At 36.6% G+C, this 16227-nt stretch overlaps 1 protein-coding gene across 1 annotated transcript in view; it reads left to right on the top strand.

Moving 5' to 3' along the window:
* Positions 1-923: 923 nt before the first annotated feature.
* LOC121371159 (RPA-related protein RADX-like) overlaps positions 924-16227 on the top strand; it is a 28400-nt gene continuing 13096 nt past the window's right edge. The window contains exons 1-9 of the mRNA XM_041496835.1: positions 924-1029; positions 4611-4685; positions 6631-6735; positions 8429-8558; positions 9343-9477; positions 10362-10534; positions 11388-11467; positions 14783-15013; positions 15602-15681. Coding sequence (XP_041352769.1) covers positions 928-1029; positions 4611-4685; positions 6631-6735; positions 8429-8558; positions 9343-9477; positions 10362-10534; positions 11388-11467; positions 14783-15013; positions 15602-15681 — 1111 coding nt within the window. The 5' untranslated portion in view covers positions 924-927. The remainder of the gene's footprint in view (positions 1030-4610; positions 4686-6630; positions 6736-8428; positions 8559-9342; positions 9478-10361; positions 10535-11387; positions 11468-14782; positions 15014-15601; positions 15682-16227) is intronic.

Genomic DNA, 16227 nt, shown 5'->3' with positions numbered 1-16227 from the left:
TAACAATGCCAGAAATAACTACTGAACCCTCTCCGAAGTGGTCAGACTACGCCTACAGCTAAAAGCTGATGGGAATGACAGATGTGTGGCAAGGATAGCCACAAGAGACAAGCACATGTCGCGGTTGGAGAGACAAGGACTTGCATATGGAGGTGGACAGCGAAAGAAGTTGAAAGATAAGAGTTGCCAGATCGGGAAGAAATGAAATGGAATTCAAAGAAGTAAAAGGAAAGGGGGCAGTGGCGAAAAAAGAAAGAAAGAAAAAAAGAATGACGTGTTTGAATCTTATTATTGGGTATAAGAACGAAACTTAAGAATATCAACAATCTGATTAAAATTAGCTCTACTGGGGTCTACCAGTAGATCTAACAGCATTTCGTGGACTCCCATGTCCAAGTGACATTTCATCTATAAATAACAATTTAAATATAGACCATCACGGTGGGAGTTTTCTCGCCTTGAAACGAATTTTATATAACATTTTATATTGAAATTAGTTTCCGGCATACTTCGTAATTCACCCGAATCATTTCGTATACCCTCGGCATAATCCCGAATGTTTTCAAATTCTTTTGAAATCACTGGCATGATTTTGCAAGTAAGGTTTTGATTAGTCGAATAAAAGGTCAACTAGACATGAGCTCCAACGGGCTGCTGTTAGATCCACATGTAATAGTGGAGCTAATTTTAATTAGATTGGAATATCAACATCATCGTCGCTAGCTACAGTACTGAAATAGTATGACTTTTAAAAGCCACTACAATCCTATTTATTCAAGTCTAACATATAGTAAAATGCTAAAGGCCATGCTCTCCTTTCCTCCCCGGTGCTGTAGAAGAACACCCGTGCATTAGGTCAACGCTGCCAACGAATTATATCTAATGGATCTCAATTTTAACGGAGGAAAATAAAAATACAAAAATAGTATGGCGGCGGAAACTTTAAAACGTTTGAAAGAAGTCTGTAAATACCAAATATCTAACGTTAGAGACACTAACAGATTACGATTGCCAGTAGAACCCGTTGTGGTATGTGTATTTTAGTTCATCACAAGTGTTACCATTGTTATATAGAAGTTTAGCCTCTAATTATATCAGAAATTAAGTAAATTTTTCTGACCACTGAATCGACTGATGACTGAAATAGTGAAAATGTGTATCGATACCAGTTCCACTGTCACTGGCACTGATGTTATGAGTGATAATTTTATATTTTATAGTCATCATTTGTACACTGATGTTTAGAGAGCATGTTATATTTCCGAATGCTATGGCATTTACTACCTAAAGTCCGAAACAAATTGTAAACAACTACGATAAATTACTGTCCTACCTTTAATTACTGTTACTGTTAGTAGTGACATAGTGTTACATTTCCCCCAAATTTTGTCCAGACATAAGTTGTGAAAAAACCATTACGGAAAACCATTACTGTGACACAGATTCCACATAATGAGTCTGTAAGTGTGACAATGACTTCGCTGAGATCACATAGGGCAAAATACATGCAGTTTTCTGACATCTGCCATTTTTTTATTTTTATGGAATACTCTTCAAGAGGGGTGACAGCCTCCAAAGTATGTGACGTAATTAATAAATCTTAAAAAAAATAATATATATATATGATGTCATCACATTTGCTTTTATAACATAACACGTTATGACATTGTTAGATTAAGTCATATATCTTTTCAACCCTCTTGGAGAGTATTCCATAAAAATGCAAAATGGCAGCCAGCACAAAATTACATGCTTTTTGCCCTATGCGATCTCAGTGAAGTCGATATCAGTGACATAGTTAACATGTCTAGTATTTCTCTGTCATTGTAAAAAAAAATTCAAGATTTCTGTCTGGACAAAATATGGGTAAAATCTATCGAAAACTAAAGGTAGGAGAGAAATTTATCATAGTTAACATTTTGGTTCAGACTTTAGGGTATCCCCACCCCTACAGTATAAAACCCTTGATTTGCCTGTGGTACAAACAATACATGAAGCTATCTTAACATTTAAAATGTAAATTATTTGGGCCGTTCATTAATTACAAAATGCAAAACCAGGAACATTTTTGAATTTCGTTGTCAGCCCAGAGCCCTCCAATTATTGCCTTAAAGTTAGAAGGGCATGGGATTAGGAGGGCACCACAGCAATTTTGAGGATACACTATGGGCACAGTTGCAAATTAAGAAGTTCTTTATGGGACATGAAGACAGACACAAAATTAAATGAATACAGTAGAACCTCATTAATCCGGACTCTGAAATCTTTACTAAGGTCGACGACAGTCACTTTTTGGATCCTTATTTTGGCTTTGTACACAATAAAAACATATCCAACAGTAATTTTTTGACATGATCCATTTTATTTATTTCATCTTTTAAAACTTAAAATTAATATTGTGTCTAGAATTATGAAAAAAAAAAAATACTGACCTGTAAATAGCATTGTCTACTTGTTATGAAATGCCAAATTGTTATTGAAATTCTTTTTGTTTGAACATTACTAAGACGTATCATAAAATATTGTTTGTTTCCGGTTACCCAACCGACACTAATTTGAACCTGCCGACCCTAAAACCTTTTTTTGTAGATCCAAAAATGTTTTTTTAATATAACAACAATTTCCACGAAAACATTCCAAAACTATCACAAGCATTAATTTGGTGTAATTTAGGGGATAACCCTACTGTATTTTCTGATTTGCGGACGTATATCAGTGGTTTTACTGTCGCAAATTTAGTTTATTTGCGACCCGTTAGCCACGAAATGTTTTCTTCTAACAATTGATTGATGGAGTTACTTCCCTTCAAATTGAAGTTCGGTAACTTTCGTGAGATACCGGGCGAAGAGTCGAACAATTTTTTTCAGTAATATATGCAATCTTTTCCGATTTACTCTACATCTAGCGTAGCGAGGTGTTCCGATTAATAATAATAATAATAATAATAATAATAATAATAATAATAACTATATTTAATTATTTACTCCAGCGACAAACTGGCCTTGTAGAAATTTAGTGACCTTCTGATAAACTAGTGGAGGGAATGTTTACCGATACTGATGGAGTTTACTGCCAAATCAAATGATTAAATATGTCAGTAAGATCTCGATGTGGTTCGTGTGTTTGTGTTTGACGTCCAATAGCCAATGATATTAAAGATAAAAATCAATGTGCTCTAGTAGTGTCATTAAATAAAACAAACTTTACTTTTCAACATTCGTTTGAGCATCCTGAGCATTTGTACTGCATTTCTATTCATTGGACCAATTGATTGCTTCAAACCAAGTGTGTACTTTAATACTGGATGCATACAGAATAAAACTAACATTGCAAATTATAAAACTGGTAAGTCTACCATTTCTTAGATACACTAGGAAAGATAATATTCATATTTTTTTTTTTAAATGTTATTGTTGGACAGATAAATATAGAAGTTAGAACCCTTCTTTTCACTTTTCATTAAAAGAAATTGCTATAACTTATTTACTGGTTTCTATCCAATTACGGTTCAACCTAGTCTGTCCTGGACCAGTACAGAAGTTAAGTGTTAGTATGAGAGTAAACCTTCTGCCTATTATTAAACAGCAAGGGGTCTTTTGTTTGTACTCTCCCACAGATAGGTTAGCACCATGTTGCCCTCAAAATCAAAATGCATTGCCTTTTATAAATTTATAAGTTGCCCATGTAAAAAGAAGACTTTAAACACACCTATGTGGATAGTACTACATATTTCCTTTTTTTAATTAAGTTATGAAATAGATATAGAAAATAAAATGGCCATACGGTTTTTGTCCTTTTGAAAATTGTATAATGGAAAAAAAAGCCCTTATATTTAAAACTGCACATAAAATATCCCCCAAAACGTCACTTTACCATGCCTTACTTCATTTCTAGGGAAAACACTGTGATGAATGGTATTGTTGGTTTGCATAATGCATTTCTATATATGCAGAGGTTATTTTGGATACCGGTAGTCAACACCTTTATTTAATATCCATAAATAAAATTATTTTCCAAAATAAAATGTTTCTCCTACCTACCTACCCTATATTTTTCCAGCATGTAATAGGAAACAAGTAAAAAAAAAATTCCCGGCCTAATGCACCTGAATGTGTTTGTAAAAAATCATGTGATTAAAAAATTGTGCCTTTTACGAGATATGGATTTCAAGTGAAATTATGGTAAGATATGCTATATTTATTGTGTACGAAGCCAAAACAATGGTGAAAAAAGTGACTGTCATTGACCATAGCTGTAAATGTGTGTTAATCCAGATATATTCAGCTTCTAGAACTGGACAGCCATTATCCAAAACAAGGTGTAAAAATTAAAGACAACTTGCTTCACTTGACCGGACATAATTGTATTACAGCAAATCATTTAATTAAAAACAAAAGTATATCTTGTTTATTCAGCCATGGTATGGCCAATCAACACCAATTGACTACAAGCATGTGACAAAATGGGAGCAAAAGGTATCACAATTCTGAGTATGTTTAATAGTAGTTGATCTAATATGCATGATTTAAAGTGTTCATAGCTGCTGTTAACCTTTTGGATTTCTTTACAATAAATTAATTAAAATATATTATATTTGTTTTTGTTTGCAGGTTATTGATATTAATCGCTATCTGACAGATCCAACTGATCCAAACAATGAATCTTGCAGGACTACGTCAGAAAAGGTATCGTATACAAGTGTACGGTGAGGGAGAGGGGATGGTATGTGCTACATAATATGTTCAGCGAAACCCTTTAAAACCAAACCCTCAGTAAACTGGAATGGTTTGCACAGTCCCTTTTTAAATATCACTAGCAGAACCTCTCTAAACTGGATACACCTTCAAACCAGACTTTTCTTTTTCTCACGGGTGTCCAGTTTCACTGTACAGGGCTCTCGCTGGGTGAAAGTTAAAGGAGGACAGCTGCGCTATCCCAGTCCTTCACCCTTCAAAAAAACCCCTTGATTACTGTATATTGTGTGTTGGTAGACTTTGTGGAAAGACCTAGCCTTTATTTTGCATCTCAATATCTGGTACAAAAAGTTGGTATGATGTACAAGCTGACTCATGTTTTATGTACCAATAGCTATATTATAGTCGGAGATTGTCGAAACAATAAAAATAAAATGTTTTCATAACTCAAATAAAATATAACTTTTATTGTATGTATCAAACATACAAATGGATACTGGTATGGGACACAATAGAGGCTGTTAAAAATACTGTTAAATTATGTTATGGTAACTGTCGTACTATAGTACTCATTGGAGTTTGATGTCCAGTGTGCAGATTCAGAAGAACATTTCAGTGTGTGAAAAAAATTAGCATTTTGAAATAGTGGAGCTGGGTTCTGTCCAGCAGCCTAGCTTGGGATTTTTAGGTGGTATGCAGACTTTTTCAGCGATAGAATAAAATGCTATTGACTGTGCGTTTACATCATATATTTTAATTTAAAAAAATAATTGTTATCTCAGGTGGTATATGGAAGCTAGGCCCCTGCTGTAAAAACTAATAGGATGCAGGAAAAAAAAATGGGCGCAGGAAAATAAAGGGAGTGTCAAAACATGAAAATGGGGCAGCAAAATGCAATTGTGGGGTGACCCGCCCTGTTTAAAGATAGCAGTGAGAAGTTTGAAGTTGCCAAATGCAACCTTAATTACACATCTTCACCAATATCAATTGCTTTGGTTGACAGTATATCACCTGTCAAAATTACAGTGCATGAAATTCAACTGACACTTTAACAAACGAAAGCAGTTCCTTCTCCAGTAAATACAGTGAGTATTTTACAAAGATGCCTTAGAATGATGCGCCTTGACCGATGACTTCTGAAAATTAAGAATTTGCTATGCAAATGTTTTTTGATGTTTAATTACTGTATAACTGGAAATTTCTTCTTTTCTTCTTCTTTTTTTTCTGTGGGTTTCAGTGGTAAGAAGGCAACCTTGTTACTATCTAAAAATACATGTAGAAACAAATCCTATTACAAAAATTCCTTGTGACCACCGTAATCAACTGACAATTTATTGGAATCATTTATTCCCTGCCGTGTACAGACCACAGATAATTATAAGGATAAACTGAACCAGCATATTATAAGAGTATTAATAAAATGTTTTAGCTCAAATTACATGTGAGTATCAAGTACCATCCGACTTACATTACTTCTCACGCCTTAATTGGTTTTATTTGAAATCAAAGACTCATCTGTTGTCTCACTAATAGCTGTACCATGTTAGCCAATTACAAATGAGTGCTGTTATTTAATTTTAAGCTCCAGCAATATCATGCAACTGGAAACTTTTAATCCACAATAACACTTAACAGGTATATTGTTTATACATCTCATTTATAAAAACTTTTTATTTCAGCGTACTGGTATAGTATTGATTTTGCAATATATACATGTCATGTTGATTAAATATATTGAATAGAATAGTCAACAGATTTAGTAAAATATAAAAATAAAAGCGCTCCCACTTTAAATTTGCCAAACCTCGAAAATACGAAACCATAAAATGTTTTTAGTCCTCAAACCCCATATATTTAACAGCACGAAAATTCCCAGTTATACAATATATTTATTTCAAGTGATATAATCAGTATGATGTCTTGTGTTTGTGAGCAGGCGGATCCCAGTGTTGATGTTTATGACGTGACGCTAGCGGACTCGAACAACAAGATGAAGGTCCAATTAGCCTGTCACCTGCACCATTTCATTCAACAAGGAAAGGTAAACATAGATTGTGGCTGGCATCTACAATTAAAATGTACGTGTGGGTTTACATTTCATAGTTTGAGAAACCTTCAGTCTGCTTAGTTTCACACCTGTCAAAATAGTTCAGAGTTCCATATTGTGTAGACAATTAATGCCTTTTACATGTTGGTATGTTTTTAATCCCCTACTGTCTGTCTGTAGATTCATCTGTTCCACATATAGTTTTCTGGATTTTTTTTAGTCGCAATGCCTCAAGTTATTCTCACTGCTAATAATTTAACAACTTGGCCATCTTTTTGGCAGAAAAAAGTGCCATTTTGCTGGCCAGATTAGGGCCTGCAATATATTCTAATGCATTAGTGTTATTTTTGTTTGTCAAATCTTCCATATTTTATATATCTGATATCTGTTATTTATTTCAAAGAATGTTTAGATTCATGCATGTCATGGGTTGAAATACTGCCAACCAGACCATTTTTTTCTGGTCAACATCACCATAGGCCAGGAGATTATTATCATATTTATGCCTGTCGGACTAGCAATTATTTTACATTTATATTCACACATTAGTTTGACTCAATCATGTTTGGTCCAGCAGGAAGAATTTGAAGCTTGCTCGATTGAGGGACGGGACGTAGCTCAGTGGTACAGCGCTTTCCGTCATTGAGCCCTTTGGGCTATTTCTCATTCCAGCCAGTGCTCCACAACTGGTGTAACAAAGACCGTGGTATGTACTATCCTGTCTGTGGGATGGTGCTTGCTGCTAATCGAAAAGAGTAGCCCATGAATGAATGAATGAATGAATGAATGTTTAACGACACCCCAGCACGAAAAATGCATCGGCTATTGGGTGTCAAACTATGGTAATGGAAACAAACATGGTGATAATCAACATCAACAGAAAAATTCAAGATATAAATAAAAATAGTGTAAAGAACTGTGCAAAAATACAAATACAGATATCACAGATAAGATACTGACTTTTACTCTTAACTTCAATTTGTGCTGTATTGGCCATTCTCAAAGAAAATGTTACACCCCTGCACCACGGTGAGGTTACAGCACGCGCAGGGGAGAGTAGCCCATGAAGTGGTGACAGCGGGTTTCCTCTCTCAATATCTGTGTGTAGTCCTTAACCATATGTCCGACGCTATATAACCATAACTAAAATGTGTTTAGTGCGTTGTTTAATACAACATTTCCTTCCTTTCCATCGTTGCTCGACCGAATATCTGGCAGGAATTTCAGCCCATTTATTTAGTGATGCCACTAGAATTAATTCGGATATCAAATATTTAGTAATTATGACATGTAGTGTTTGAGGAAACCTACTACATTTTTCCATTAGCAGCAAGATATCTTTTATTTGACAAGACCGCATATACCATGGCTTTGATATACCAGTCATGTTGCACCACAACTGGTATAACAAAGGCTGTGGTATGAAGTACATATCCTGTCTGTGGGATAGTGCATATAAAAGATCCCTTGCTGCTAATTAATAAAAAAGAGTAGCCCATGGAGTGGTAGCAGCAGGTTTCCTCTCTAACTCTCTGACTATCTGTGTGGTCCTTAATTATATGTCCTATGCCATATATCTGTAGTTAAAATGTGTTGAATGCATTGTTAAATAAAGCACTTCTTTCTTTCCATTGACTGAACAATGTATTCGAGTGATTTTAAGGAAACAGCCCTTTCTTGTTTACAGATGGTGGTTGGCAGTTTTTTGGAAGTGTCCCAATCTGTTGTTGTTTATGATGAAATGAATTTAGAAGATGATGGTGTGCTCGTGTTATGTGATGTTAGCATTGTAGGATATGAGCCAGAAAATGTAGAGGGTATGAAAACAGAAATATATTAGATTGTTTTCTCCTTATATGTATTTTTCTTTCTTTTTTAATTATTTTAATGACATTGTGAGAAATATTTAATTCTTTTCCATTTAAAATAACACAATAGGAGGTTGATATTTATTTCATTACCATTTAAAGTAATAAAAAAAAGAGGGGAAGAATTTCGCAATTTATGTCCCGACATTGTAATATTATTTGATTAGGTTGAATTTCACAGAAAAATCCTTGAAAATCCATAAAAAGGTAATAGAAAATACCTTTAAAATACCATGGAAAATAATTGAATTTGGTTCATAAAGTGTATGATATAATAATTCAGGGTTAGCTCTGGGTCAGCAGAACATTTCTCCAAATTATCAATCATACTTCAAAAGCTGCAGAAACCCGGTTATTTTCCAACAAAACATCATTTATTTCATGAAATTATTTTGCCAAATTATCAATCCTACTTCAAAAGCTGCAGAAACCCGGTTATTTTCCAACAAAACATCATTTATTTCATGAAATTATTTCTCCAAATTATCAATCCTACTTCAAAAGCTGCAGAAACCCGGTTATTTTCCAACAAAACATCATTTATTTCATGAAATTATTTCTCCAAATTATCAATCCTACTTCAAAAGCTGCAGAAACCCGGTTATTTTCCAACAAAACATCATTTATTTCATGAAATTATTTCACCAAATTAAAATAAAATTCGCCAATTGTTTTTGAAATTCGCAATTGGCAAGTGCCAGAGCTAGCCCTGTAATTGCTATGTATGTTTCAGAAATGAACAATCTTCCCTGGTATCCCGAAAACTCTGTTCGACAAACAGAATGTCGACCACTGACGTCTGCACGTGGATGTTATTTAAATCTGTGGACAAGCTCTGACGTTGTTGTACCTCAAACAACTCTCCCAGGTACCTGCACATATTTAATTATTACTTATGAAATGTGTTTTTTTTCCCTCTGATATTAATGTCAGGTTAAGCTCATTTATATCTTCTGTGAATGAGTGAGTGACAACTCTTTGTAAATGCCCATATACAAAGAAGGTTTCAGGCATGTCTATCCCAGATCTGGCCTCTGGCATGGCCAGGGACAGACACATATTTATTTAATTTTGACAATATAACATATCTGTGAACATCTTATTAAATCTGTGTATTTAGATTATTTGATACTAGTATGTGTATTTTTTTTGTTTAAAATTCTTTAGGGACTACTTTGTCAGTGTGTCAGTTTGTGCTATGATTTTGGACAGATTTATACTATTATGTAATCATGTTAACAGTTGAAGAAACATAGTGTAAAGTGGTCACAGACATTAAAAAAACAGGACTACAAAATTCTAGGGAATTGTACCTATTGGGTAAAATGTCACTCTTAAGAGCTTACAAGATGGCACAAACAGCTATACAACATTTATTTGCAACCATGTTGGATTTTACCTGTATTAATGAAGACCATTCTGTCAAGCATGTTACAGCAATATTGAGAAGGTGAGTTCAGAAATATATTTTTCATCTTTTCTATACCATATATATGTAATTTGTTACACAAAGAGTGACACAAACTGATTAAATAATTTGAAGGATTGCACCAAGAGGTGTCAATTTCACTAAAACTGCAGTTTTAAAAGTGACCTAGATTGTTGTTAACATTACATGTAAAGGATAATCAAAGAAAGGCATGTCACAGGAAGAAAACGAAAGTTAATGATCAGTTCTGAATGTTCAACTATTTATAATAAACTTGAGATAGCAGCTTTACCAGTAAAGGACCACTTCCATGTATACAATAGATTCTGAGGAAATTGATGAGGATCAATTCGGTGATGTGCATACTATCAGTGAGGTCACCAGAAAGTGGAAGAGTGTGCGCGACGTCAAACCAGCACTTCTCGTCAGAGTTTTGAGAAAATCTAGGCTTCTTCATTTTGGAAAACCCCACAAAGATGACAAATGGCCCTTTCAGGTACATTTGTTACATTTTAGTATCATCTTAAAAACAGTCATTAATTTGCTATTTGTTTTTTTCCCCTGTTCTAAACAATGCCCCATGTTATGGTATATCCAAAGTTATGGTACATGTATATGCTGACCTGTCTGTGGAAAAGTGCAAATAAAAAATCCCTTGCTGCTAATGGAAAAATGTAGCAGATTTTCTCTGAAGACTACATGTCGGAATTATAAAATGTTGGACATCCAATAGCCGATGTGCCTGTGTTACGTTTTTTTTGAGCCAATACCAGCAGGAGTTTCTTCCCAGTGTTATGTCTACTTGAGCCACCGTTCAATGTGCTCTAACAAAACAAATGAATTTGCTTTAACTCAACTTTTCCATTTTAAGAAGCTTTAAATCATTTATTTTAACTTTTGTGTGTCAGAGAACATTATTAACTTTACTGCTTTAAAAATCTGCTTTTTTATATAAAATCATTTCACTTATCATAACCCTAATACTTTGATAACATTTTTTATTGTCATGTTTTATTTGGCTAACAGTAACAAATCACTTGTCATGTGCCACTTGTCATGTGCCACTTGAAAAATTGAGAATTAAAAAATGTGTTATCATGTATATATAGCAAAAACATAATATTCAAATGTGTATTGAATACGAAACCAGTATTGGGGTGTTAATCACATAATATAATTATCAAAAATACGTTTGTACAGTGTTATGCCTAGATTAGAACTTGCTGAGAATTATTGAAAATTTTCAGTTGAAATTAAGAATAAACATAATAATAAATTTAATTCTATAGCACTGTGCAATAATGCTTTTCAGAGTCCATGAAGCATAGATTTAATTTTTCTTATTTCAGCTCCAGCTGCTCGTAGGTGACAGTTCTGGAATCTGTACTCTCGTCTTCTGGAACAGTCTTGCTGTAAAGTTCCTCACGTGGTACGTGTTAATGACACATTTTTTATCTTTCAACTATTGCAGCAGAGCATTGAACATTAGGCCGACAAGAATCATACAGATGGTATTGTAAGCAAAACAATTTATTTATTATGTAATTTTTAATTATTAACTGTATACTTGCTGCTAGCCACTGCCAGCAGGATTTGCTGCTTTATGTTACGTTTTCTTGATCCACTGTCAGAAGGAGTTACTGCTTTGTGTTACGTTTTCTTGATCCACTGTCAGAAGGAGTTGCTGCTTTGTGTTACGTTTTCCTAAGCCAATGTCAGAAGGAGTTGCTTTCCAGTGTTATGTCTACTTGAGCCACTTTTCCTGTCTGTGGGAAAGTGCATATAAAAGATCTCTTGCTGCATTAGGACAAATGTAGCGGGTTTCCTCTGATGATGTGTCATAATTACCAAATGTTTGACATCCAATAGCTGATGATTAATTAATCAATGTGCTCCAGTGGTGTTGTTAAAAAAACACTAAAACAAACTTGAGCTACTGTCAGCAGGAGTTGCTTCCCTGTATAATGTTTTCCTGAGCCAATGCCAGCAGGAGTTGCTGCCCTGTGTAATGTTTTTCTGAGCCAATGCCAGCAGGAGTTGCTGCCCTTCATTACGTTTTCCTGAGCCAATGCTAGGAGTTGCTGCCCTGTGTAACATTTTTCTGAGCCAATGCCAGAAGTTGCAGCCCTCTGTAACGTTTACCTGAGCCAATGCCAGGAGTTGCTGCCTGTGTAACGTTTTCCTGAGCCAATGCCAGGAGTTGCTGCCCTGTTTCCTGAGTCAATGCTAGGAGTTGCTACCCTGTGTAACGGTTTCCTAAGCCAATACTAGGAGTTGCTGCCCTGTGTAACGTTTTCCTGAGCCAATGCCAGGAGTTGCTGCCCTGTGTAACGTTTTCCTGAGCCAATGCCAGCAGGAGTTGCTGCCCTTTGTTACGTTTTCTTGCGCCAATGCTAGGAGTTGCTGCCCTGTGTAACATTTTTCTGAGCCAATGACATGGAGTTGCTGCCCTGTGTAACGTTTTCCTGAGCCAATGCCAGGAGTTGCTGCCCTGTGTAACGTTTTCCTGAGTCAATGCTAGGAGTTGCTGCCCTGTGTAACGTTTTCCTGAGTCAATGCTAGGAGTTGCTGCCCTGTGTAACGGTTTCCTAAGCCAATGCTAGGAGTTGCTGCCCTGTGTTACGTTTTTTCTGAGCCTATGTCAGAAAGAGTTGCTGCTTTGTGTTTTTTCCTGAGCCTATAACATTTTTCAGCCAAAAGTTGAGTTGCTGCCTTTGTGTTACGTTTTCCTGAGCCAATGCCAATGCCCTGTTTCCTGAGGAGTTGACGTTTTCCTGAGCCAATGCCAGGAGTTGCCCTGTGTAATGTTTTCCTGAGCCAATGCCAGCAGGAGTTGCTGCCCTTTTACCTGAGCCAATGCTAGGAGTTGCTGCCCTGTGTAACATTTTTCTGAGCCAATGACATGGAGTTGCTGCCCTGTGTAACGTTTTCCTGAGCCAATGCCAGGAGTTGCTGCCCTGTGTAACGTTTTCCTGAGTCAATGCTAGGAGTTGCTGCCCTGTGTAACGTTTTCCTGAGTCAATGCTAGGAGTTGCTGCCCTGTGTGTTTCCTAAGCCAACGTTGCTGCCCTGTTTACCTGAGCCAATGCTAGGAGTTGCTGCCCTGTGTAACGTTTTCCTGAGTCAATGCTAGGAGTTGCTGCCCTGTGTAACGGTTTCCTAAGCCAATGCTAGGAGTTGCTGCCCTGTGTTACGTTTTTTCTGAGCCTATGTCAGAAAGAGTTGCTGCTTTGTGTTACGTTTTCCTGAGTCAATGCTAGGAGTTGCTGCCCTGTGTAACGTTTTCCTGAGTCAATGCTAGGAGTTGCTGCCCTGTGTAACGGTTTCCTAAGCCAATGCTAGGAGTTGCTGCCCTGTGTTACGTTTTTTCTGAGCCTATGTCAGAAAGAGTTGCTGCTTTGTGTTACGTTTTCCTGAGCCAATGCCAGGAGTTGATGCCCTTTGTTACGTTTTCCTGAGCCAATACTAGGAGTTGCTGCCCTGTGTAACTGTTTCCTAAGCCAATGCTAGGAGTTGCTGCCCTGTGTAACGTTTTCCTGAGCCAATGCCAGAAGGAGTTGCTGTCCTGTGTTACATTTTTCTGAGCCAATGCCAGGAGTTGCTGCCCTGTTACGTTTTTTCTGAGCCAATGTCAGAAGGAGTTGCTGCCCTGTGTTACTTTTTTTTTGAGCCTATGTCAGAAAGAGTTGCTGCTCTGTGTTATGTTTTTTTGAGCCAATGCCAGGAGTTGCTGCTCTGTGTTACGTTTTCCTGAGCCAATGCCAGAAGTTGCTGCCCTGTGTTAAGTTTTCCTGAGCCAAGGCCAGAAGTAGTTGCTACCTAGTGTTATGTCTACCTGACCCATTGCTAGCAGGAATAGCTGTCCTTTGTTGTATCAATCTGAGCCACTGTCAGCAGGAGCTGCTTCCCTTTGTTGTATCTATCTGAGCCACTGCCAGCAGAAGTTGCTGCCCTTTTTTGTATCTATCTGATCCATAGCCAGCAGGAGTTGCTACCCTTTGTTGTATCTGTCTGAGCCACTGCCAACAGGAGTGGCTGGCCCAGTGGAGGCCCCGTCAATCTAAACTTAGATAGGTGTCTTACTAGATGTCATGCTAATTGCAAAATTCATTGAAATCCACCAGAATATTTAAAACATTTCCTCAATGACAAGAGCTGAAAGAGGCCTCTCTTTGCAGCAGCAAGCAGTTAAAAATGCTTACCTGGAAACAGTCGCTAAAAAGTGAGGAATATCTCTAAGTTTGTATTTTGAGTCAGACCTGTGTCATGCAGCTTCCAAAGGAAGATCTCAATGTGTACTGTTTTAACACTGGTGAGAAGATGGTCTGGAAAGACAGGTGGCTGCTGAAACGAGGTAGTCATTCGAGTAGATTTGTAGGTGTCTTTTTCTTTAACTTATTTTCGTGCTTATCAAGCACGCTGTCCTGGGCACACACCTCAGCTATCTGGGCTGTCTGTCCTGTCTGTCCAGGACAGTGGGTTAGTTGCCAGTTGGTTAGTGGTTAGTGAGAGACAAGAGGGTGTAGTGGTCTTACACCTACTCAATGAGTTGTTAAAACTTGCTCTGGGTGGGAGCCAGTACCGGGCTGCAAACCCAGTTCCTACCAGCCTTATGTCTGATGGCTTAACGATGACACCACCGAGGCCGGTTCATAGATATCATGTAGCTTGAAACATAGCCTTTTGTTCAACATAAAGGGGACAGTTAACCAAATTGATTTATCCCACCTTGTTTATATTTCAGTGTTGAAGAAGGGACGGTGCTCTTTCTGAGAAATTTCAATGTTAAGAAAACCTTTCTGCTGAACCCGGGATGGTATTACAGTGATTCCAATCTGAAAGTGTTTGATTTCGACCTCAACTTAAACCCCCACCACCCAGTCTCAGAGGTCAGACTTATAAAGCATTCTTCCTTGCCCAGAAAATTTCGGTTTCCAAATTTGGCATACAACTTCATAACAAGATGTCAGCTGGGGTGAGTTGTCTGTGTATTAAAGTGAGGCTTTGTTTATTTGTGAAAATGTTGACCATTTTGCAATTATCAAGATACCACACATTACTAAAACGTCTGTCTTATGATGATCTGTAGTTATATATATGTACCAGCATATCCTTTGGATGGTATCGTACTATAATTTTTTAAGTGATAATAGTTTAAGGAATTTTGCAGACATTAGGATGAGCAGTAAGTCATTTGTTAAAGAGACATTGGTATTCCAAGCAAGAAAATGTAATTAATATGTCATTTTTCAATGGTGTCATACTAAAATCATTTTTTAAGTGATAATAGTTAAAGGGACTTTGCAGATGACTAGTAAGTCATTTGTTAAAGAAACATTGATATTCTAAGCAAGAAAATGTAATTAATATGTCAGATTTTATTGATAAAAATGTTTTAAACCTGAAGTATGTTGCCATAGTGACAACATCAGGTAATTACAGTTTATACCAGTTGAACATCCATACGCATATCTCTGAATCCACACAATATTTTAAAAGAATGATAAATGCCAAGAGACACAAGTAACTTTAATTAAATATTTTCACTTGTTTTTATTTTCAGGTCTCTGCCAGTTAACTTTGTTTGCGATGTGACAGGAATGGTAACCTATGTGGGCCATGTGACACGAGAAGCTGTAAAGTGTAAGGAGCCAGGCCTGACATACATGTATTTGTTTCAAGTAAATGTGACAGTGGTGTCTTAAACCTCAATCATATAAGTATGAGACAACATGTAACACTGCATGCATTCCTTCTTGTGACGGTGTGGAATGTAGCCCAGTGGTAAAGCACTCGCCTGATGCGCAGTCAATTTGGGATCGATCCCGTCAGTGGGCCCATTGGGCTATTCTCATTCCAGCCAGTGCATCATGACTGGTATATCAAAGGCCGTAGTATGTGCTATCCTGTCTGTGGGATGGTGCATATAATAGATCCTTTACTACTAATGGAAAAATGTAGCGGGTTTCCTCTGTAAGACTATATGTCAAAATTACCAAATGTTTGACATCCAATAGCCGATGATTAATTAATCAATGTGCTCTAGTGGTATCGTTAAACAAAATAAACAAACTTTTTTTCCTTCTTGTGATATAATATATATCGGCTGACATCACGGTACAAAAATAATATAATAATTACACAAAAATTGTAAGATTAATTGAACTATAAAATATTTCTGGCACTTGT

Source organism: Gigantopelta aegis, chromosome 4 (genome assembly GCF_016097555.1).
Source record: "Gigantopelta aegis isolate Gae_Host chromosome 4, Gae_host_genome, whole genome shotgun sequence".
NCBI classification, from domain to species: Eukaryota; Metazoa; Mollusca; class Gastropoda; order Neomphalida; family Peltospiridae; genus Gigantopelta; species Gigantopelta aegis.
The sequence above is the reverse complement of the archived record's forward strand: the minus strand, read 5'-3'. Positions and strand labels throughout refer to the sequence as shown.